Source organism: Aspergillus welwitschiae (genome assembly GCF_003344945.1).
Source record: "Aspergillus welwitschiae strain CBS 139.54b unplaced genomic scaffold BDQ94scaffold_2, whole genome shotgun sequence".
Taxonomy (NCBI): Eukaryota; Fungi; Ascomycota; class Eurotiomycetes; order Eurotiales; family Aspergillaceae; genus Aspergillus; species Aspergillus welwitschiae.
In genome coordinates this window covers 1,366,113-1,389,374 of record NW_020798696.1, presented here as the reverse complement: position 1 = coordinate 1,389,374, position 23,262 = coordinate 1,366,113, and the positions used below count along the sequence as shown (strand labels likewise).

General features: G+C 55.3%; 6 protein-coding genes across 6 annotated transcripts; 3 read left to right on the top strand and 3 right to left on the bottom strand.

Moving 5' to 3' along the window:
* Nucleotides 1-555: 555 nt before the first annotated feature.
* BDQ94DRAFT_179728 (zinc-binding alcohol dehydrogenase family protein) lies at nucleotides 556-1,814 on the bottom strand (the record flags this gene model as incomplete). The annotated part of the gene is made up of 2 exons (XM_026773464.1): nucleotides 556-1,157; nucleotides 1,243-1,814. The coding sequence occupies 2 exons, from the start codon at nucleotides 1,812-1,814 to the stop codon at nucleotides 629-631; spliced, it is 1,101 nt and encodes a 366-aa protein (XP_026631817.1). The 3' UTR covers nucleotides 556-628.
* Nucleotides 1,815-1,845: 31 nt separating this feature from the next.
* BDQ94DRAFT_179726 (MFS transporter) lies at nucleotides 1,846-4,108 on the top strand (the record flags this gene model as incomplete). The annotated part of the gene is made up of 6 exons (XM_026773463.1): nucleotides 1,846-1,963; nucleotides 2,015-2,142; nucleotides 2,245-2,385; nucleotides 2,459-2,825; nucleotides 2,878-3,722; nucleotides 3,806-4,108. The coding sequence occupies 6 exons, from the start codon at nucleotides 1,846-1,848 to the stop codon at nucleotides 3,935-3,937; spliced, it is 1,731 nt and encodes a 576-aa protein (XP_026631816.1). The 3' UTR covers nucleotides 3,938-4,108.
* A 12-nt stretch (nucleotides 4,109-4,120) lies between these two features.
* Nucleotides 4,121-5,041, bottom strand: BDQ94DRAFT_134630 (nuclear transport factor 2 family protein). The gene has a single exon (XM_026764508.1). The coding sequence runs from the start codon at nucleotides 4,884-4,886 to the stop codon at nucleotides 4,410-4,412; it is 477 nt and encodes a 158-aa protein (XP_026631815.1). The 5' UTR covers nucleotides 4,887-5,041; the 3' UTR covers nucleotides 4,121-4,409.
* Nucleotides 5,042-5,970: 929 nt separating this feature from the next.
* Nucleotides 5,971-7,218, top strand: BDQ94DRAFT_165888 (Zn(II)2Cys6 transcription factor domain-containing protein; the record flags this gene model as incomplete). The annotated part of the gene is made up of 1 exon (XM_026770427.1): nucleotides 5,971-7,218. One exon carries the CDS (start codon nucleotides 5,971-5,973, stop codon nucleotides 7,216-7,218), a length of 1,248 nt encoding a protein of 415 aa, XP_026631814.1.
* A 578-nt stretch (nucleotides 7,219-7,796) lies between these two features.
* On the bottom strand, nucleotides 7,797-9,826 carry BDQ94DRAFT_156574 (cytochrome P450; the record flags this gene model as incomplete). The annotated part of the gene is made up of 8 exons (XM_026768637.1): nucleotides 7,797-8,046; nucleotides 8,139-8,638; nucleotides 8,728-8,900; nucleotides 8,959-9,144; nucleotides 9,200-9,275; nucleotides 9,339-9,382; nucleotides 9,444-9,678; nucleotides 9,737-9,826. 8 exons carry the CDS (start codon nucleotides 9,824-9,826, stop codon nucleotides 7,797-7,799), a joined length of 1,554 nt encoding a protein of 517 aa, XP_026631813.1.
* A 527-nt stretch (nucleotides 9,827-10,353) lies between these two features.
* On the top strand, nucleotides 10,354-22,498 carry BDQ94DRAFT_156573 (uncharacterized protein; the record flags this gene model as incomplete). Its single annotated transcript, XM_026768636.1, has 6 exons — nucleotides 10,354-10,993; nucleotides 11,060-11,698; nucleotides 11,774-14,722; nucleotides 14,782-16,966; nucleotides 17,027-19,542; nucleotides 19,602-22,498. The coding sequence occupies 6 exons, from the start codon at nucleotides 10,354-10,356 to the stop codon at nucleotides 22,496-22,498; spliced, it is 11,826 nt and encodes a 3,941-aa protein (XP_026631812.1).
* Between the last annotated feature and the right edge of the window lie 764 nt (nucleotides 22,499-23,262).

The window sequence follows — 23,262 nt, the reverse complement described above, 5'->3', positions numbered from 1 at the left end:
GGGTCGCGTCTAAATGCTGCTTCTACGAAAGCTACTGACTATTGTGGCTTCTTATCCTAAGAGAGGAAGGACTAGGAGGTACAAGGCTATCTCATGATCCTCGGCGTAATTCGGTTTCTTTTAGTATTGTTTATGCACATAGCTTAATGGGCCTAGCGGCAGTACGTTGATATGCAACTAAAGGACCGAATAGCTCTGCCGAGGATAAGATACTACTGCATAGTTATATATCACCGAACGCAAAGAGAAATCACCGACTCTGGGATCTTCCGATCCGTGTCTCATGATCTAGCTCGCAAGCGGGAACTCTTGATAGAGAAGCTGCTCCGAACAAGAAATCAATCCCCTGAACATCGAATTTCTGATGTGCTGTGACTATAGCAACAATTGCGTCAAATAGATTGAATGAAGCCCTTCACAGTGGACTGTAACCTTACCTTCCCTGTTCGCTAAATCACAACGTTTCTAGGATATGGGCCCTGATTAGGACAGAGAAAGATAAAAAAGATAAACATACTAGCAAGTGCATTTCAGAATTCCGTTCAAGAAGAATAACCACATCATCAATTTCTTCCCTCTCAACCTAGACTAGACCACAGACCCAAACTAGAACACCACCAAACTAGAATTAAACTGCGTAAACCAACTTGTGCCCCGAAACCGTCTGCCGCCTCACCAAATCCACTCCCTCCAACACTCCCTGCCAGCCCCCACCCATAACCCTGACTGGATGCACATCCACCTTCCCCTCATCCAACAGCCCCTGCACCTGCTCCGTCAACCGCGCCCCAAACTCCCGGTCCTCCGGATTTGCCTCTCGCCCATACTCCCCATCCAACGCAACTTTGCGCCCGAAGATCGTCAGCGCCAGCAACCAGGACGGGGTGACGGTGTGCGGGCGCTGGGCGGCGATCGCCTCCCGGAAGGGCTCGAGGGTGACGTAGCGCCCGCCCGCGCGGCCAAGAGCACCGTAGCAGAGCTGGGTGGTTTCCGCCAGGGCGAGGCAGTCGAGCGCGTAGGCGAGGGTGTTCTTCGTGTAGGCGCGGATGGCGGCGGCGCAGTCAGGATCGTGGTAGTCGAAGACGGCTTCGGCGCCGAAGCGGCGGGCCAGGTCGAAGTGGGCGGGGGAGCAGGTGGCTACTGGACGGAGGCCGGCTCTATCCCATTTTTACGGCTTAGTATCATGCTTTATACAAGTACCCTATTGGAGGACAGAGCAGCAGAGGCAAAGGTTAAGCGTACAGTTTCAGCAGTTGCAGTGCTCGGGTTCCCGTGGCAGTACTGCCACCCGCAACGAGGACAAAGTCTGCCTTTGTAGGTGAGCTAGCCTCCGGGCTCGGCTCACGAGTGAGAGAAAGTGGGATCTGGAGATGTTGGAAGAGACCCAGTCCCGCGGTGAACAGCCCCAGCCCCAGCGAGGCGCCCTCCTCGAAACTCATCGTGTCCGGGAGCTTGAGGACCAGGTCGGCGGAGGCGGCGACGTATTCGGCGAATGCACCCACGTCAGGCAGGAGGGGGTTCATGCCATGCACGAAGCCTGCGACCCGGTCGCCGACCTTCAGATGCGGCGGGGTGTCACTCCCCAGGGCGACGATGGTGCCCGCGAAGTCATACCCGTGGATGGCCCCCGGGACAGGGCTGTAGTCGAGCATCTTCGCATCGACTGGATTGATGGCCACGGCGGCGGTTTTGACGAGAGCCACATCGGGTTGGAGAGCGGGAACTGGGGCATCGTGATAGATGCTCAGTTGGCCGGCGCCTTCAGCGACGATAGCGGTTTGTTGGGATGGGATCACGGGTGTGGCAGAGGGCATGTTGGCGATGTGGATGTGATTGTGGATTGCAATGGCCATTCCCCATGCCTCGAGTGCCCTTTGGAAGGGCCATTGCACTTATGGTGGGCATGTGGTTGATTGCGCGTGTTGGGGAAGGATGAGAAGCAATAAAACCACCGAAGGCCGTGGTTATCGTGCTTTGGGGAAGACTTTCGGGCATTAAATAGATGCATGTGCAGGTGGGCCTGAAGATAAGGGGTTAGGGCTGTCAGTCTCCGACCCCATGTTAAACTCGTCTTCGCAATTCGGCCTTTCGGTCTTCCGGAACGGCGAAGCTGAAGGTGTCAAGCAACTGTGCCCTCCCATTGTAAGCCATTGCTTCCTGTCGATATTGATTCCAGGATGAATTCTGCCGAAGTCTTATCTCCCAATCGCCCATTGAGTCTACTTCTGAGGACCAAGCATGCAGTCCGAGAGCAAGTCGGTCCAGGAGGGCCAAGTTTGGTGCTCCAGCTCTGAAGAAGCCTCAGCAGGAGACCCGAAGGCAGAGAATGATCAAACAGTCAAACACACCCCCCATACAATTGGCTGGGATGGCATCGATGATCCGGTAGAGGCTTTACTGCCAGAATGTTCTTCCCCAGCTGTTATCCAATAGTTAATTTTGCTTGGTATGTCCACAGGATAACCCACGAAACTTCACCACCGCCAGGAAGATCTATATCACCGCTAACCTCGCCATCTTGACCTGCCTCTCTACCTTTGCCTCTTCCATTCTCAGTCCTGCCAGTCTCCATTTAATGACAGAATTTGGAATCTCGAAAGAGGTTTCGATTCTTGCTACTTCGTTGTTCGTGCTGGGCTACGTCTTCGGACCCTTGGCTTTTGGGCCAGCCTCTGAGGTCCTCGGTCGTAAATATCCGCTCAGTCTCGGTATTTTCATCTTTGGCATTTTCTCTATCCCGGTCGCAGTTGCTAAGAATGTGGCCACTATATTCATCTGTCGATTCATTTGCGGAGTATTTGGCGCGGCCCCGTTAGCAATTGTGAGTCTGTTCCTCCCAGAAGCACAACACACAACACTAACACACAACTCAGGCAGGAGGATCCCTTGCCGACCTCTACGATCCGCTTTTTCGTGGCATCGCCGTCGCGGGATTCGCCAGTGCAACCTTCCTGGGCCCCGTCCTAGGCCCCCTGGTCGGGGGCTTCGTGACCATGTCCCCCCACCTCGGCTGGCGCTGGACGCAATGGCTCGTCGTGATCCTCAGCCTGTCCTTCGGCCTCCTCTACTTCCTCACCGTCCCTGAGACCTATAGCGCCGTTCTCCTGACGCGACGCGCGCACAAACGCGGCCTCCACGACGCCCTTCCCCCGCGCCCGAAGATGACCCTCCAGATGATCGGGCGTGTGTACATCTTCAAACCGTTCCTCATGCTGTCCCAGGAGCCCATCCTCGCCCTGATAACCCTCTATATGGGCTTTATCTACGGGTTCTTATATCTGTGCTTCGAGGCCTACCCGATCACCTTCGAGCAGCAGCGTGGCTGGAACCTGGGCGTCGGGGCGCTGCCCTTCCTCGCCATCACCATCGGGGTTTTGGTGGGTGTGGTGATTGTCATCGCGCATACCAAGACCCGGATGCAGCGCAAGCTGCAGCTGCACGGGGAGAATGCGCCCGAGGAGCGGCTAGTGCCCATGATGGTGGGCAGTGTGCTGCTGCCGATCGGGATGTTCTGGTTTGCATGGACGTCGAACCCGCACATTATCTGGGTGCCACAGGTGGTCGCCGGTGGATTTATGGGCTGTGGTATCCTTTTGATCTTCTTGCAAGGCGTAAACTACTTGATCGATGTGTACAAGATGAACGCCAATTCGGCCATTTCGGCCAATGCCATGTTTCGAGGTCTGCTGGGGGCGGGGTTTCCTTTGTTTGCTACGTATACGGTATGTCCTTGGCCAGTTTCATTTCACTGCTGACCGAATCGTCGCATATCATTCCCGGACTGACTGAATCATTACTCTCCTAGTTCAATAATCTTGGAGTACCATGGGCCATGTCCCTTCTCGGATTCCTGTCCACGGCCCTCGTGCCTGTCCCGTTTTTGTTCTATATTTATGGGGCCAACATACGGAAGTGGAGCAAGTTCAGTCCCTGCTAGGGGGCTCGCGGCGAATGAAATTCAAGCCATACTTTGGCAAATAGATTGTTCGGGTCAATGTAATTTCATTAGGTGCCGCTGAGGGAAAATGATAGCGAATCGCAAATCTTAGATAGCGCAGGAGTTTTTCCGTGCCAGGGTCCAACTAGTTCGTGTGTAGGGCTATTTCCCCATTAGGCCAAACCGGGTGCAGCCGCCGTACGGACATTTAGTGTATAGTAATGGCACTTAAATATAGCTGTACAGTATGGCGCCATCAATGACCCTTGTCTTACTACGTTTTTAGTGCTGACCATTACCACCCCCTTCTCATTACCCCTAATAAAGATCCTTATGTAGGAGACCTAAAACGGAACAGCAGACAACCAATCGCGGCTTAGGCCCTATATGTGGATTTCAACCCTGTCGTAATCGACTTTTGCAGCTATCCACTTACATCCAGCCTCTCCAACGAAAACCAAAGATCGGCGGTCTAATTTCCCGTCATCAACCCCCAGTCACCCTCCGTCCACACCAGTTTCATCTTCCACAGCTTGATTTTCCACAATCCATTCGCATCCGCGGGATCCTTGGCCACGTCGAAAGAGTACAGCGCCCCGCTCGTCAGGCGGGTGGTGTCGGGCTGGTTCCCCTGGCCTGTGCGGAAGTGCTGGGCCAAAGCTGAGGCGGTCACAGTCGCGGTCGTGCTGTCCTCCGAGGGGAGGTTGATGCGCACGTTGCTAAGGAAATGGGTGGTGTCCAGCTTGGAGACGTTGTCCCAGCTGCCAGACTTGATGGCCGCGCGGCCCTCCATCACGCTGCCGTTGAAGTCGAAGGCGGCGTCCTCGAAGAAGGCCGACTCGAAGAGGGGGAGGTCGTTGCCATCGAAAGAGAGGACGGCGCGGTAAACCGGGTCCACGATAGCCTCGCGGAGGGGGAGCGCGGGGAGGGTGGTGGGATAGAAAGACATGGCGAACTTTGGTAGGTAGATTGAATTGAGTGTCTTGTGAATTCAGCTTCACTTTGTTTGGGCCTTTTTTTTGACTTGGCTTGGGGGTGTAGTATCGCCTATGATTGTAGGAGGGACTTATATACAATTTTCCCGATGGGACCACCGACGGAGACCCAGACAGGGCTGAAAGTAGGAGAACAAACAGGCCGGAGACCGAAATGGGAGCCCGAGTCTCCTCGGTCGGGGAGATAAAATCCGTGGCTAATCTCCGTAGCCCTAACCGGCCGGGGGCGGGCCGTACTAGTGTCAACTCGCCACTACGACAGCTGCGAAATTCCCTCATCATTACTGGAGTTGGCAAATGATCAAGAGTATAAAAGCTTCTCCTCTTGGAACTTATGCTCCATGCTTGAGGGGGCGTCAGCCTTGCCCAGCTCTTGGCAGAATTGCTTGTCTTTTCTTGGCACCCCTCACCGTCTCCTCCCGGGCCGTGCCGATCCTCACCCGTTGATGCGAGAGATGTCCCCTTCGGCCGGTCGAGTGTATCAGTGTGCCTCACGTGAAGACTGGCAATGAGTGTTCTTTCATCAGTGACCCCTCATCTAGCAAGCATGATCCGATGAGGGGAATCTGTGAGGGGAATTGGAGAAGATCGAGGTGAGGAGAAGGATAACCAAACCTGAGACCGTCGCTTGTCACCGCATCAATCCGCAAATAGGTTGGTGGCTGCGCAATGGCCGTCCTTCTCCGATGTCAAGTCGTCCGAAAGGAGAAGTACCGGTCTCTGGAACTACAAGTCCGATGCACCTATTTCGCTTCAAGACGAGTCGCAGAAACGCTACCATGGCATGGTCCCCGGCCGAGGCAGGGCTTCGATCTAGACCAGTGTCTCACGTTATCGAAGCTGAAAGGTTTTGTTGAGAGGCAAATGATGCTGAAGGATTGTAATTGTGGCCGATGGATGCGGAACCCTGTGCTGCTTACGATTTCCCCTCTTCCTTTGGCTGGGATGGACTAATATCAAGTCAGACTCCGGTGGAAGTGATATAAGAACGATTCTTCACAACATGATAGCAGCAAAAGTGGAGATGTGCCAAAAAAAATGCAACAGACCGCTGCACTTCCTAAGCGGTTATCCTGCGATCGCTGCTACGCGCAGAAACTGCGGTGTCCGCGGCCAAGTACGAATGACGATGCAAGTTGCATCCGATGTTTAAGGCAGAAGGTGCAATGCGTCTATAGCACTGCTTTGCCCAAGGGTCGGCCCCGCGCTGCGGTCCGTGCTTGTGCTGCTGGAGCGGGAGCTACGGCTGGAGCTCCCCCTATAACTACGACGACGACTACTGCTGCCCCGTCTAGCTCAGACACTGCCCCTCCCATTTTCTCCACCGAGGATCTGGCCTCGTTGACCGGTCTATCCACTTCAGGGTGGCTTCCAGACCCAACTTGGGAGGATAGTTTTTGTTTCCTATCATCCCAAGTTGTGCCGCAGCCGCCACCTCTTGATACCACTCCGCCTCGTTCACTCTCCGCATCAGGTTTAGACAACCCTGAAAATTGCGTTGGGCGGCTTCCGGACTTAGCAACGCGTCTTCACGCCGTTTATCAAACCACACGAGCGCTGTCTGATCATCCCCTCATCACCAATGCCGCGTTTGAAGCTGTTACCACACTCTTCAATGCCCCCTTGTCACCTCCCAGCGCTACCACTACCGCCGCCACCACCAACCTCCGCGAAACATTCACATCCTCCCGTCATCTCCTAGAAACCATCTCTCACCTCCTCTGGACCACACCTAACAACAATCCATCAACTGCACCCGCTGCTGCGGCAGACGAAACAGTGATATACCACTTCACCATAGCCTGCTACAGCCTTCTCCTCCTCATATATGCTACCCTCCTTACCGCCCTCCACCGCGATGCCCTAACTCACGCCCAACCGTCATTGTCGACAACCACCACCACTACCGGCCCCGACAACAACACCAGCACATGGTGCTCAGCCCCCTCCCTCGTCGAACTTCGCCTCGTCCTCCTCTTCCACATGATCACCTATTTTCTGGATCGCCTCCAGCAAATGATCAGGATGTATACCGCCGAGTTTGAAAAGCAGGCTTCCAACAGCACTACCGGAAGACGACCACCCACAAGCGGGAGATGGAGCGAGGAAGTAGAGGAGATGATGGTGGTCGAAGAGCCTTGGGAGCGGGAGCAGCATATACCGCCCCCGCCTCCTCCCACCTCCTCTCTGGGCTCGATCTCTGAGTTGGAGACCCAAGCTCGAGCGGCACTGATGCAGTTGCGAATGTCGTTGGTGGCTACAAGGGGTGGTTTGGTCGATAACTAGAGTGTATTTGCTGCTGTGGTCGTCACGCGTAGAACCCTCCTCTTCGGTGGATAGGTCTTTTTTTGAAGCTGAGTAAGGCATATAAGTGATGACTGTTTCGTAGATGTCGTTGAGTTATATTAGCATTGGGATTGTCTGGGTAGCATTAGAAGCAGACTGTGCCAACAAAGACAGTATTTAGATAGCGTTTTGCTTAGTGATGTACGGTATCCATGTCTTGCTGTTCTGAACTTTACAATGGATTATGTTTGGCGTTTAGCTAGTCTTCTTAGATTCAAATTTAACTGATAGCCAATTTACCCATGCTCTAGACGTTGGGACGAGTATCATGCAAGATAGACGTACCATGTCTTTTCAATTATGAAGGAAAGAATTTGGAGTATAGTAGAGAGCCCCAGCTAAGTTATTCAGCCTGAAGTTTAGATCTCAATCACCTTGGTTGGGATCTCGAAAAGAGGAATTGAATGATGGAGGCTTCAATCATATATCTACGGTGCCTATATAGCCGAACGAAAAGATAATAACTAGAGTGTTGTTATGCTCTCTTCCAATTCATCCCCCGGTGAAAGCTCCTGAAATCAAGCAACTACCCTCGGCCTCACCCGCACTTCCAACTCGGGCTTCTGCCAAAGCCTCATAACGCGACAACGCTGCAACCAATCGCGACTCAACCCCTCATCTAACTCCATCTCAAACGACCAGACCATCTTGGCGAGGATCAGCCGCATCTCCGCGTATGCCAGGTTCCTACCGAGACAGCTACGGGGCCCGAAGCTGAATGGCTGGAACGCGGCGCGCTTGTCGTTGACGTATCTCTCGTCACCGAGCCTAGCTCATTTCCGTCAGTTACAAGAGTAGTTCTTCACCACCTACCGCCACATAGATCTATCCAAGGCAAGACGAAGGAAGGGGTTACTAACCACCGCTCCGGCACCCAACTGTCCGGATCCCTGAAGTTTCTCTCCGAGTGATACGCCGCGTAATGACTGACCGAGAGAATCGTCCCCTCGGGTATCCAATACCCACTCACCGTCTCTCCACCCTTGGGCACCCGGCGGATGAATCCTACAGGGATGGGCGGGAAGAAGCGGAGTGCTTCGGAAATGACGGCGTTCAGGTAGGGTGTCCGCTTGGCGACTGCCTCTAGTGTGATGGACTCATAGGTTGGGAATTCCGAGTGGATCTCGTCCTGGAGGGTACGAAGGACGCGAGGATGCGTGAGGAGGAGGTAGGTCGCTCCGCTGAGTAGGGTGGCGGTCGTCTCGGAGCCCGCGGTCGTCATCAAGGTCGCGTTGGAGTCGATCTCTGCCCGGGTGAGCTTCACGCCCCGGTTGTTGTTGTTGGCGAGGATGTGGCTCATAAAGTCGGGCCGAGGGGTGGCGGTATTGATTCGTTTAGTGACTTGGGTGGAAACCCAGGTCTGGATTCCCTCTGCCTTGTTAGCATTGAGGGTGTATACTGGGATATGTGGGGAGGAAGGAAGGGAGGGAGGGAGAGAAGAGGGTGTACCGCGTATTCCTTTCGTTTCTTAATCAGGCCTTTATCTACTATGAGGTTGCCGAGGAAGCGAAGCCACGGGTAGTAGGCGAGAATGTAGATCATCCGGAGGGACTTGAGGGATTGGAAGAGGAGGGCGACGTATTGGTGGGTTGAGAGGTCTTGGAGGCAGCCAAAGGGCTCCCCTGCAGTGCATCAGAAATGAGTTATCTAGAGGACAGGTGCCAGTGAGAGGGATCATACCGAAGAGAAGATCGGCAATTACATCAAAGGTAGTCCAATTGTACCATTTTACCATGTCCACCGGTTCGTCGTTGGCAGATGTTACTTCTTTGAGTCGGTCGATGAGTTGATCGACGTAACGCTGAACCAGTGGTTCCTGGCCCATGAGCGCCTTATCGCTGAAGGCATGGGCGAGTACACGGCGACCTAGCGAGAGGGTAAGTAAGATGCATGGAGTGAACGGATAAGGAGGCATACACACCTCGAGAGTGGTCCTCATCATTTGCCTGCAAGATAGACGGCGCCCCATTACTCGGAGTCACATACCATACCGGGTCCTATTGATGTTGGTCGCTACAATTCATCTGGACCTAGGACGGGAGGTGGGCTGAATAGCTTACCTTGGACATATTTAGATGCCCTTTCATCTTTCCCGTCCGAAACCCTGCAAACAGCAGAATCAGCCCTGATCTGCCCCATAGTTTGTGATGTGATGAATAACCTACCATAGATATCGGGGAACGCCGTCTCGCCACAAATGAGTGAAACCTCGTTGGGCGCGATGCGTACCACTTCCCCGTATTGTTTGTGCAGAGAGACGGAATTCTGAACAGTTGTGCCGGCAAGCAAATGTCTTGCATAGGGGATCATAGAGACTGCATTCAGACGAGGTCCCGGAATATGGCGGAGGGGATCCAGACAAAGAGCGTAGACCACCTTGCTAATGAGGTAGATGAAGATCTTCCAAGAGAGGTGAGTCAATGGATTTGCTCATGCCCAGATAGAAGGACCAACATACCCATCCGGCACCGATACCTAGAATGACTCGCGGTGTCGCCAACCACTCCAATCTCATAGCAATGTCCATGACTAACGTGCTTATTGTCATTTTGCCTTTAGTCGGAAAGTGGGATGTTTCAGCGCCGGAGGAGACCGACTTTCAATTGGGGTGGGTGTGCGTCGAATACTATCTCGAACGGGTATATATTCTAAAAACACTCAACTATTCCCTCGCCGGATGGTGAACGCGTATACTGGAATGATGAAGTGTACGAAGTGGATTAACAAACTCTCTCATTGGATGTGAGAATTAGCGCCCTTGCTAAGATTTCGGTGGTTTGTCCAAGAAACAGAAAACAAGGGTAGATCATTGCCAAGCCGTCGGAGATCGGTGGTTTCAACTTTAATGCAAAGCATGCTATCAATAGTGGCCGAATTGTTGATGAGGGAAAACCCCCGGGCGCAGCGATTAGGGCTCGAACGGTGATCAATCGGCGACTTTAGTAAATGTCCCAGATAGAAACGATGTCGATAACAAACCCAGGCTTACCACCATGTATCGCAGCTTTCAGCTAATAAGGCACGCACCCAGGACAGGAGCACCTGTCAACAATTGCAACCGAACATCACCCAACCATGGCCCCTCATCCACAACCTGAACCTATCGCCATTGTAGGCAGCAGCTGCCGCTTCCCTGGAGGCTCTAGCTCCCCATCCCGCCTCTGGCAGCTCCTGTCCAACCCGCAGGATGTCTCGAAAGAGATCCCAGAGGACCGCTTTGAGCTGCAAGGCTTTTACCACCCCAAGGGCGCCCACCATGGGACAACCAATGTCCAGCGCGCCTACACGCTGGACGAGGATGTGCGCATCTTCGACGCCGGCTTCTTCAACATCAGCCCCAATGAGGCCGACTCCATGGATCCGCAACAGCGGCTGCTCATGGAAGTCGTCTACGAGGCGCTCGAATCCGGAGGCCATCCCTTGGAGGAGCTCCGAGGCTCCGACACTGCAGTCTTTGTCGGGACTATGTCGGTCGATTATAACGATATCCTCATTCGGGATCTAGAGAGCACCCCGACCTATTTCTCTACTGGTACCTCGCGTGCGATCCTTGCCAATCGGATCTCTTATTGCTTTGATTGGCATGGCCCGTCGATGACCATCGACACGGCATGCTCGTCGAGTATGGTTGCTTTGCATCAGAGTGTGAAGGCTTTGCGGGCGGGCGAAGCGCGGGTCGCTGTTGCAGGAGGCACGGAGTTGTTGTTAGGGCCTGGTATGTCTCCATCTCCAATGGATCCCCGGGCGTAACCAGCAGAATGACTGACAGTCGAGCACATAGAGCAATTTGTGGGGGAAAGCAAGATGAACCTTCTCTCGCCAACCGGGCGATCGCGCATGTGGGACGCCGATGCCGACGGCTATGCACGCGGCGATGGTGTCGCAGCCGTCATCTTGAAGCGACTGAGTGATGCCATCGCCGATGGAGACCACATCGAGAGTATTATCCGCGACACCGGGGTCAACCAAGACGGTAAGTCAACCGGGCTGACAGTCCCCAGCTCTGAGGCCCAAGCAGCCCTCATCCGCAGCACATATGCCCGGGCGGGTCTGGACCTCAGCAATCCCGACGACTGGCCGCAATTCTTCGAGGCGCATGGGACCGGAACCAAGGTTGGCGATCCTCGCGAGGCTGCGGCCATCAGTGGCTGTTTTGGCAGTCAGCCCATCCACGGCAATCCGCTGTATGTCGGCTCGATCAAAACGATCATCGGCCATACTGAGGGGACGGCCGGGTTAGCCGGTGTGTTGAAGGCGTCGCTGGCGATTCAACACGGTGTGATCCCGCCCAATATGTTGCTCAACCGGTTGAATCCCGATGTAAAGCAGTACTACACAAATCTGCAAATCCCGACCTCCCCGATACAGTGGCCGGTATTACCGGCGGGAGTGCCGCGGCGAGCCAGTGTGAATAGCTTTGGTATGTTTCCTTTCCTGCTTTTGAGCTACTGCGATGAGGGAGGTTATGATCTCTCTTTTCTAATTCATCGAACAGGTTTTGGAGGTACAAATGGCCATGCAATCATTGAGGGATACGAGCCAAAGGCAAGTAACTTCGATGATGAACAGCAGCAGCCAGTAGCACCAGTAACTTCATTCGTCTTCTCGGCTACGACGGAGGAGAGCTTAGTCGCTCTCCTTCAATCGTACTCGAACTATCTAAAGATCAATCCGACCATCGACCTCCACAGCCTCGCCTGGACATTACAATCTCGTCGGTCAGCCTTTGCTTACAAGACTGCCGTGGCCGCCTCCACCATAGATGGCCTCGTCTCCCGTCTGGAAAGCAAAGTAAAGCAGGCAAAGAGCACACCACCGACTCCAGCCGGCGTGCGCTCGATGCCAGCGACTCCGCACCTGCTCGGGGTCTTCACTGGCCAGGGAGCACAGTGGCCAACAATGGGTGCTCACTTGATCCAAATCTCCGCTACTGTGCGTGCGAAACTGGAGCAACTGGATCACTCTCTCGCAACGCTGCCGGAAGCCGACCGTCCCTCCTGGCGGATTGCGGATCAGCTCCTGGCTCCAAAGGGGGAATCTCGCCTCGGCGAGGCGGCCCTCTCCCAGCCCCTGTGCACCGCAGTGCAAGTGGTCCTAGTTGATCTCTTGCGCAGCGCAGGAATCACGTTCGACGCGGTGGTGGGCCACTCCTCCGGCGAGATTGGCGCAGCCTACGCGGCTGGCTTCATTTCCGCCGCCGACGCCATTCGTATCGCCTACTATCGTGGCGTGCACGCTAAGCTGGCGCAGGGACGGACAGGCCAGAAGGGCGCGATGCTGGCGGTCGGAACCTCTTGGGAAGACGCTCAGGAATTGATTGACCTGCCCGCGTTTGAGGGCAAAATCCGCATCGCTGCGCATAACTCGGCCGCCAGCTTGACGCTCTCCGGGGATGCTGATGCCATTGCGCATGCCAAACGCGTCTTTGACGAGGAGAAGAAATTTGCACGGCTTTTGCTAGTGGACACTGCGTATCACTCACATCACATGCTGCCGTGCAGTGGACCGTATATTGAGTCCCTGCGGGCGTGTCGGATTCAGGTGAACAAGGACCGCGATTCTTCGTGCACCTGGTTCTCGAGTGTGCGGGCCGATGGCAAGCCTATGGTGGTGGAAGAAGAGCTGCAGGACGTCTATTGGAGTGACAATATGGTCAACACGGTCTTGTTCGCCGATGCGGTCAAACGTGCCGCCGCCAACGAGTCTCTCAACCTGGCCATCGAGGTCGGGCCTCATCCGGCGCTGAAGGGCCCAGCACAACAGAACATCTCCGACGTGCGCCCTTCCTCCCCACTTCCGTATACGGGGCTACTAAACCGAGGGAATAGCGATGTCGAAGCGTTCTCTGATGCTCTGGGCTTTGTGTGGACGTATCTTGGCCCGGGCACGGTAGACTTTCAGTCCTATACCCAGCTGGTGACCCCAGCAGCGCCAGCGCCAAAGCTTCTTGCTGGGCTACCTTCTTATCAGTTCAGCCGCGATCGCGTCCATTGGCATGAGTCTCGTCGAGCGAAGAAGATGCGCCGCCGCGGTGCCGCCTTCCACGAGCTCCTCGGTGTGCCATCCCCAGACAACACCGACCAGGACCTCCGCTGGACTAACTTCCTCAAGTCCAGCGAGATCCCTTGGTTGGATGGACATAAGCTCCAAGGACAAACCGTCTTCCCCGCGGCAGGGTATGTGGCTATGGCGCTGGAAGCCGGCAAATGGCTGGCCGGGGATCGGAGTGTGCAGGTGCTGGAAGTCCGCAACCTGACCATCGATCGTGCCATCACCTTCGACGACGGGGCAGGCTTTGCCGTCGAGACCCTGGTGGCTCTGACTGGAATCAGCCCGATGAGCGCAGCAAAGAACAACAGCAGTAGCAGCAGCCAAATGGCCGACTTCGCGGTCTACGCTTGTCCAAACACAGGGTCGCTGGGTCTGGAGTTGGTCTCAAGTGGCCAAGTGCATATTGTCTACGGCGCACCATCCTTCTCAGTACTCGCCTCCACTCCTCTGGATGACTCTAACATGACCGCCATCGACTGTGAACAGTTTTACTCCACCCTTTCAGGTCTGGGGTATGGCTACAACGGGCCCTTCCATACCTTGGCCGAGACGAAACGGCGATTGGGCCAGGCCTCCGCCACCGTAGCCACGTATGCGTACTCAGATGACGAGCGGCCCTTGATTGTCCATCCGACCATGCTGGACGTTGCTTTCCAGGCCTCCTTTCTGGCGCAGACCAGCCCCGGCGACGAGCAGCTGTGGTCCCTCCACGTGCCGACCTCCATCAAGTGCGTCCGGGTCAACCCCGAGCTGTCGGCCTCGCTGCCCACGGCCTCTGTAGAGTTGCCTCTGTCCGCCGTTTTGCATGAGCCTGAATCCATCTCACTCCACAGCAGCGTGGATGTCTTCACCGAGAACAAACGCGAGACCTTGCTGCAGGTGGAAGGACTGATTATGAAGCCCTTCTCCCCTGCCACGGCCGCCGACGATCGTCCTATGTTCTCCACTATGGAGTATGGTGTCGCGGTCCCCAATGCAGCTGTAGCTACTGGGCATGAGCACCCAACTGACAAGGAGGTCGTGCTGGCGGGGGTTTGCGACCGGGTAGCGTATTATTATTTGCGCGCCTGGGAGGCAAAGGCGGGGGATGAAAAAGAGAGATTCCGCCATCTACTATCCACCTTTGTGGGCGGACAGCATTCATCGATGACAGAAGCGTGGAGCAGCGATGAGGAAAAGGATATCCAGGCGCTGATCAGCCAGTATCCCGAGAGCACCTACTTGCAGCTCCTTGCGACTCTGGGAGACAGCTTCTCGACTGAGACCCTAGCTCAGGCTCTCCTCGACGAATGCTTCAGTCGCGGTGTAGGGTTTGCTCGCGCGAGCGCTGGCCTGGCACGGACAGTGCAGCAGATCTCTCACCGGTATCCACATGCGAAGATTGTCGAAATTGGTACAGACTATCTATCCCTCCCGCCGATGAAAGTGCTGGAATGCTAACAATGATATCAGGAGCTGGACGCGGTCATACCACCGAAACTGTGCTCAGTGCCATCGGTGATGCATTCTCGTCCTATACATTTACCGATACCTCCGATGACATATTCGGCACAGTGGCCGAGACCTTCCAGGCCCACGGCAAGAAGATCGATTACAAGGCCTTCAATCCAGCCAAGGCGCCATCCGCGCAAGGATTCACAGAGCATTCCTATGATGTCGCCATCCTCCCCAACAGCCTCTATACAAGCTCGTCGCTTCAGACAGCACTGGGAAATATCCGGCGTCTGCTGAAGCCCGGCGGCTATCTCGTTGCGTCAGCGATCACGCACGAGCCGGTTCGGGTCCAGGCCCTGCTAGCCGGCGTCTCGCTATCATCAGATGGTCCGAGGGCATCTGTCTCAACCTGGCACAGTGCATTGCGCAACGCTGGATTCTCTGGAATTGACACGATCAGCGCCGAGGCAGATCGACGAGTGTGGCCCGTCTCCGTTCTCACGGCGCAGGCGATCAATGACCGGACCCAGCTGCTGCGGAAACCACTGTCCTCCTTCAAGGGTGGATTTCGCTTGCATGAAGTGGTTATCCTTGCAGGCAAGTCGTGGGAGAGCTCCCGTCTGGCTGAGGAGATCTCTGACCTGGCGGGACGATTTTGCGACAAGGTCACGGTACTCGAGGAGCTCCCGACCGACGACGACGAGATCTCACCCATGGCGACCTTCATTTCGCTGCTGGATCTGAGTGAACCCGTGTTCGAGGAAATGAGCGAGGAGAAGATAGAGGGACTGAAGTGCCTGTTCGAGTTGTCCAAGAATATCCTCTGGGTTACACACAACGCTCGGGCGGGGAGCCCGTATCATTACGCTAGCATTGGATTCGGACGCTCGATCGCGTACGAGATGCCTCATTTGATGTTGCAGTTCCTGGATCTGGATGAGGTAGAGGATGTCGTCGCGAGCTCGCGGGTGATCACGGAGAGCGTCGTGCGTCTGGCGGCGCTGGTCGAGTGGGAGGACAAGGAGATGCTTTGGTCCCTGGAACCTGAGTTGTACGTTGAGAAGGGTCAGGTCCTGGTGCCCCGAATCCGGCCCAACGATGAGCAGAACGCTCGAATCAACTCGCTTCGACGCCCAGTAAGCGAGGTTGTTGATCCTCGTCAAGGTACGGTGCGGGTTGTCCCTCAGGCTGGTGACGGGGCGTCCTTGGTTTTGCGGAAGGAGCCTTGGGATAGTAGTCCCCTGGCCGTGCAGATAAGACAGTCCACTTTGCATGCTCTCGCTGTTACAGGTGAATCAATGTTGTTTGTCGGCATTGGCACCAAGGAGACAACAGGCGAAACGGTCATTGCCTTGTCTGGCACGAATGCCTCTCGCAGCGTTCCCTTGGTCTCCCTTCCTATTGATATTGCTGATCTGGACCAGAGCGCTGGGCTTCTAGCTTCCACGGCCAATCATCTTCTCGCGGCATCAATTCTGACTTCCATCCCCACCAACGGCCATCTGCTCTTGCATGAACCGTGCCCTGATGGCTCATTGGCTTCAGCCTTGGCTTCCCAGGCTGCGGAGAAGAACGTCCGGGTGACTTTCAGTACCAACAGTGCTACCACCGGAGACGCGACGTGGATCAAGCTGAACCCCTGGACACCGGAGCATTTGCTCAAGCAGCAATTGCCAGCGGGACTAACCCATTTCATGGACCTCGCGTCTCCGGGGAGTCAGGTCAGGAAGTACCTGCCTTTGGGATGCAGGCCCATCAGCGTGCATGATCTGGCTCGTGCTCAAGCTACCAATCATTCTCCCGGTGACGACAGAACTGCTCTTCTTGAGTCCCTCAAGGGAGCGGTCAGTAGGGCAATAACAGCTACTGCGACAACAGCCTCGGGGTCCACAGCCCAGACAGCCGTTTTCCCTAGTCAGATCAGAGACCTAAAGCTTCCGTTCTCTCCCGCCAGCATCATCGACTGGACAGTCGAGGCCACTGTACCAGCTGAGGTGCGCCCTCTCGAAGCGACCCGCTACTTCTCGCGAGATCGGACGTACCTTCTGGTTGGTTTAGCCGGCCAGCTGGGTCAGTCGATCTGCGAGTGGATGGCTCGCCATGGGGCTGGCACGGTCTGCTTGACCAGCCGGAGTGCGAAGGCCGACCCGGAGTGGCAGGCAGCCATGCAGAAGCTCGGCACGATGGTTCGATTTGACGTTCTGTAAGTACTTCCCTCTTCCCCTAGTTCACCCACGAGACATGCATGACTAACAGCGTACAGGGATGTAACGAAGAGGGAGCAGGTAGAAAAACTTGTCTCCGAGCTCGGCACCACTTGTTCCCCGATCGCAGGCGTCATCAACGGTGCAGCAGTCTTCAATGACATGCTCTTCTCGGAGATGTCCCTCGAGGTGATGGAGCGTGTCACGCAGCCGAAGATTATCGGGACCAAGAATCTGAACGAGGTCTTCGGGACCACACCGCTGGATTTCTTCGTCGTGCTCTCCTCACTCACCTCGGTGATCGGCAACAGCGGCCAAACCAACTACACTGCCGCCAACGCGTACATGACGGGCCTTGTTGGCGAGCGACGGAGCCGGGGACTAACCGGATCATCGCTGGAGATTGGCCGGGTGGCGGGGATTGGGTATATGGAACGGGCAGGCGACATTGCGCGCGAGCAGCTGATTCGCTTCGGATTCATGGCGATCTCGGAGACAGATCTTCATCAATTGCTAGCTGAAGCAATCCATGCTGGAGCGCCAAGCTCTGCTCTGGCGCCGGTAGTCACCACGGGATGTCGGACAGCACGCGACGACGAGGAGGTTCCCGTGGCCTGGTTCCACGACCCGCGGTTTTCGCATAAGGTGATCGAGGCCCGTGAACAAGGCGCTGTGAGTGAGGGCAAGAAGAGCGCCCTCCCAGTTCAGGAGCAGTTAGCGCAGGCGACGAGCAAGGATGAGGCGTTCAAGGTCCTCAAGGACTGCTTCGCGGCCAAGTTGGCGATGATCTCGCGACTGAGCGATGATCAGGTCGGCCACAACATTCCGCTGGTGGAACTGGGGATTGACTCCTTGGTTGCGGTCGAGGTTCGGGGTTGGTTCCTCAAGGAGCTCAAGACTGATATGCCTGTTCTTAAGGTGCTGGGAGGGGGCTCAGTGGCCGACCTGTGTCAGCAGGCTTTGGAGAAGCTCCCGGAGACTCTGCTGCCAAACCTAGGGGGGTCTGTTGCTGCATCCCCTGCGACAGTGTCGAAGCCAGCAGCCGCCCCTCCTGCACCTAAGAGCGAAGACTCTAGTGCCTCGTCCGCGGGGCCCTCGTCAGGAAGTCGATCTCCTTTGGAGACCCCGTCCACACCCCCAGTGGGAGAGGAGGCAAAGCAAGTCAATCTGTCGGAGGCAGCGGAGAGAGCGGCCAAGTTCCAGGAGGGAAAGCAACCCGATTCTCCCGCGTATGTGAAGAGCGAACTCGTATCGTTTGCCCAGTCGCGCTTCTGGTTCCTGCGTCTGCTCATTGAAGACCAGACAACCTTCAACGTCTGTTTCTATTATCGTATCACTGGCAACCTCCGCGTAGGAGACCTCGAACGTGCCGTGCGTCTCGTCACCAACCGCCACGAATCCCTCCGAACGTGCTTTGTGGCCGATGAAAAGGAAGCGGATCTCGCGCATCAGAAGGTCCTCCGTCAATCGGTGGTCCGGTTGGAGCGAAAGAAGATTGATCGGCTTGAAGAATTGCACGCGGAGTATGCTGCAATGAAGACCATCCCCTTCGACATCGCCAGCGGGAAGACACTGCGTCTCATCCTCTTAACCCTGTCACCCACGGAGAACTACCTTCTCTTCAACTACCATCACATCCTCATGGACGGTGTCAGTCTTCAGAACTTCTTGTCGGATCTGGAGAAGGCATACCAACGTCAGCCTCTTGGACCGCCGCCTCGCCAGCTGCCAGATTTCTCTCGGAGCCAACGGGCTGCATTCCAGCAGGGCAAGATGAACGAGGAGGTCATCTACTGGCGCCAGCAATTCCCTGACGGCCACCACCCGGTCTTGCCGCTGCTGCCTGTGGCCAAGGTGAACACACGTGCGCCAATGAAAGCCTTCAATGTGAACCAGGTCCAGTACCGCCTGTCAAAAACCCTAGTGAACCAAGTCAAGGAGCGCGCCAAAGCCCATCGATCTACAACCTTCCATTTCTACCTAGCTGTCTTCCGGGCGATGCTCTTCCGCTTCACCGAGGCAAAAGACCTGACCATCGGAATTGCCGATGCCAACCGCAATGACAGTGATGTTATGGGCACCATCGGTCTCCTTTTGAACCTTCTTACCCTACGGTTCGAAAACGAGTCAACCCAGTCCTTCGGAGACTGCCTCGCAGAATCTCGGGACAAGGCCTACGAGGCGCTGCATCATTCCCGCGTCCCGTTCGATGTGCTTCTGAAGGAGCTCAACGTGCCCCGTTCGGCGTCGTACAGCCCGTTCTTCCAGGCCTTCTTTGACTATCGCCAAGGCCACCAGGAGAAGCAGCAGTTTGGAAACACGGAACTGGAAATGGTGGAGCTTCATCCGGGACGGACGGCGTATGACATGACTCTGAATATCACGGATAGCTCTGACAGTGCGCTCATCCTCTTCCGGACTCAGGCCGGACTGTATGATCCGACGGCTACCCAGTTATTGCTCGATACATATGTCCATCTTTTGGAAACCTTTGCTGAGAACACATCCTTGGCTCTGGGAAATGTGTCTTTGTTCAGTGACGAGCAACGGAAACGCGCAGTGGATGTTGGACGCGGTGAGTCAATATCATAAACTACGAATGTATCGAAAACTGGCACTAACTATCATTGATAGGGCTGGATCTCAAATCAGCATGGCCGGAAACTCTCCCCCTTCGCATTGACCAGATTGCTGCTACAAACAGGGACCAGATTGCTCTCAAGGATGGCCACGGACGGATACTAACCTACGCCGTCATGATTAACCGCATCGAGGCCATCGCCGAGGAACTGCAGAATTCGGGCGTTCAGGAAGGTCATCGGGTCCTCGTATTCGAAGACGCCACGGCAGACTGGCCCTGCTCAATGCTTGCCATAATGCGCCTGGGGGCCGTCTACGTTCCGCTGGATCTGCGAAACCCTCTGCCGCGTCTGGCTGATGTCGCCGCCAACTGCGAACCAGCCGCCATCCTGGTGGACAACACCACGGCCAAGGATATTGACCAGGTGAATGTAACCCAGGCTAAGGTTGTCAATGTTTCGCACGCCAGTGTGAAGCCCAACAAACGAGTACCCAATGTTTCGCGCGGTGATGCGGTGGCCGCCATCTTGTACACGAGTGGATCAACCGGTAAACCCAAGGGAATTGTGGTCAAACATTCCGGTCTGCGCAACGAGATTGAGGGCTACACGACCCAGTGGGGCCTACGCGCCGAACGCGCCCTACAGCAAAGCGCCTTCACCTTCAACCATTCCTCGGATCAGATCTATACGGGCCTGACCAACGGTGGGACTGTGTACATCGTACCGTGGAGCAAGCGGGGAGATCCGATTGAAGTCAGCCAAATCATCCAAGAAGAAGGCATCACTTACACCAAGGCCACCCCAGCAGAATACGCCTTGTGGCTGGACTATGGGAACGCCAACCTGCGCAAAGCAACAAACTGGCGCTTTGGCTTTGGAGGGGGTGAATCGCTGACCCCAGCGCTTCTGCAGCAACTCGCGGCACTGGGCCTGCCGCAACTGCGCTTCTTCAACTCGTATGGGCCCACGGAGATCTCCATCTCATCCACTAAGATGGAAATCGCGTACCGAGAGAAACAGCCTGAAGGTCGCATTCCGTGTGGATATTCGCTGCCGAACTATGCAGCTTACATCCTGGATGAGCAGCAAAACCCCCTCCCCGTTGGCATGCCTGGAGAGCTGTGGATTGGCGGTGCAGGAGTGTCGCTGGGGTATCTGAACAATCCCGAGCTGACCGACTATCACTTCTACCCAGATCCATATGCCACCACGGAGTATCTCGCTCAGGGCTGGACACGGATGTATCGGACCGGCGACATTGCGCACTTGCAGGCTGACGGAGCCATGGTGTTCCACAGCCGAGTCGCCGGTGACGCACAAGTCAAGATCCGCGGACTGCGCATTGAGCTCGGTGACATCGAAAGCAACATCGTGAAGGCCTCCGACGGGGCTTTGCGTGAAGCGGTAGTGACTCTTCGCGATGGCGATCCTCCTCTGCTGGTGGCTCATGTCGTCTTTGCCCCGAACCATAACATCACTGACACGGAGGCATTCCTCGACCATCTCTTGCAGCATCTGCCCGTCCCGCAGTACATGGTTCCTGTCATGGCCATTCCCCTGGACCGCATGCCGTTGAGTAACCATTCCAAGGTTGACCGGAAGGCCCTCAAAGCACTCCCTCTGCCGCGGCGCACCGTGTCCTCTGATGCAGTGGATGTCCTCAGCGAGACAATGCTCCAACTGCGTCGCGTATGGGAAGAGGTCCTCCACACGGAGGAACTCGGCCTGCAGATTGTCCCATCGACCAGCTTCTTCACCATCGGGGGAAACTCCCTTCTCGTCGTCCGCCTACAATCCCGCATCCGACACCTGTTCAACGTGACGGTGCGGCTGGTCGACCTCCTCGAAGCCAGCAGTCTCAGCGCCATGGCCAAACTGATCGAAGAAAGCACTACAGTCAACGCAATCGACTGGAAGCACGAAACCGCACTTCCAGCCGATGCGACGGCACTCTCTCGCTCCATTACCTCCGCCCAACACCCCCTCAAATCCACCGGCTGCGTGATCCTCGTCACCGGCGCCGCAGGCTTCCTGGGCAAGCATATCCTCACCGAACTGATCTCCCGACCCCACATCCGGCAAATCCATTGTATTGGCCTCCGCGAAAAGACCCCCGGCACAGCGCGAACCCTCGCCGTGTCCTCCGAGAAGATCATCACACATGCAGGGGACCTCTCCGATCCAAACCTCGGCCTGTCCGAATCCACCTTCACCACGTTGGCCCAAGAAGTCGACTCCATCTTGCACATGGGCGCCGTCCGCTCCTTCTGGGATAACTACCACCTGCTACGTGCGAGTAACGTCCTCCCTACCCGGGAACTCGTCAAACTCGCTGCTCCGCGCCAGATCCCGATTCACTATATCTCTACGGCGGGCGTCCTCCCCGCCAATGCAGCAGGGACAGATAGTCTGGTCGCGCAATCCGTCGCCACCCATCCGCCCCCGAGCGACGGATCTCAGGGATACATTGCCAGCCGTTGGGTCTGCGAACAACTGCTCCACGCCGCCACAACCCAGCTGCATATCCCAACCACCATCCACCGCTTCGTTCCCGCTCGATCATCTCCAGAAGAATCTACTGTCCCCGCCCTGCAGCACTTCCTCACCTTCATCGACACCCTCGCCCTGAAACCAGACTTTAGCGGCACGAAGGGTCATTTCGAGATGATTCCCGTGCATCGCGCAGCGGACTCTCTGGCTAGTGCCTTGATCCAGGAACCCGCTGCGGACAAGAACGTGGCCCCTCGCTTCGTGCACCATGAGTGTCCCGTGCGGATCGACATTGGGGAGATGGAACGGTTCATGGAGCAGGAGAGGGGAGACACCCCGCTGCCGACGATCCCATTGCTCAAGTGGATTGGACAGATGAAGCGCAACGGGTTGGAGTATTTTGTCACGAGTCAGGTGTTGATCATGGGGGATGGGGAGGGGTTGGAATCCCGACGGTAGTGGATGGTTTAGTGCTTTGTTTGTTGCTGTGGGTTGAATCCCATATTTGTGTGAACACATGTCCATTTCATTATATTTATAGAGTTGAAGCTTCGAGTTGGGTAGGATATGTTTATCATGAGTAATATTACATAGAATACTAAGTTAGATCTCTTGTGATAAGATCTTTATTCAGCCAGCCTTGTACAAGAAGCAGGATCTTAGATATATAAATGATGTTGAAACATTTACCAAGTAGACCAGAAGATAAATCTCTCTCTTGGTTACTGGTTTGCTCAGGTTTCATTTGTTCGGACAAAAGATAATAAATAAACAATTAACAAGTTTCCTTTGAATGATCTTATCATTGGCTTCCATATATATATATATATATATATATATTTGAAAATATCTATAGCTAGTACTGTCTTCAGTTCAGGAAACTAGATAGATCGTGTAGCTTCTATATAGGAGTCACATAATAAGGCATGGGAGGCCAAGGTCTCACAAATATGCCTGGATGCTAGCTAACCGTTGCTTTTGGGGCGCCCGCCATTGGATTACAAACCACAGCGGTACTCATTGTGCATCAGTGATCACTGACATCCCAGTAACTGCGAGTGCTCGAGGCGCCCGCCAGGTGAAGCTCTACTTGACACAACATATGCAACGATGATAATCCTATATAAATTGCCTATTCAGGCGTTTACGACGTAGCCGCCAGGAGTATGATTCTGGCCTGATTTCATGGCGTGTGCTAATCTTCCAGGATTCTAAAGGATAGA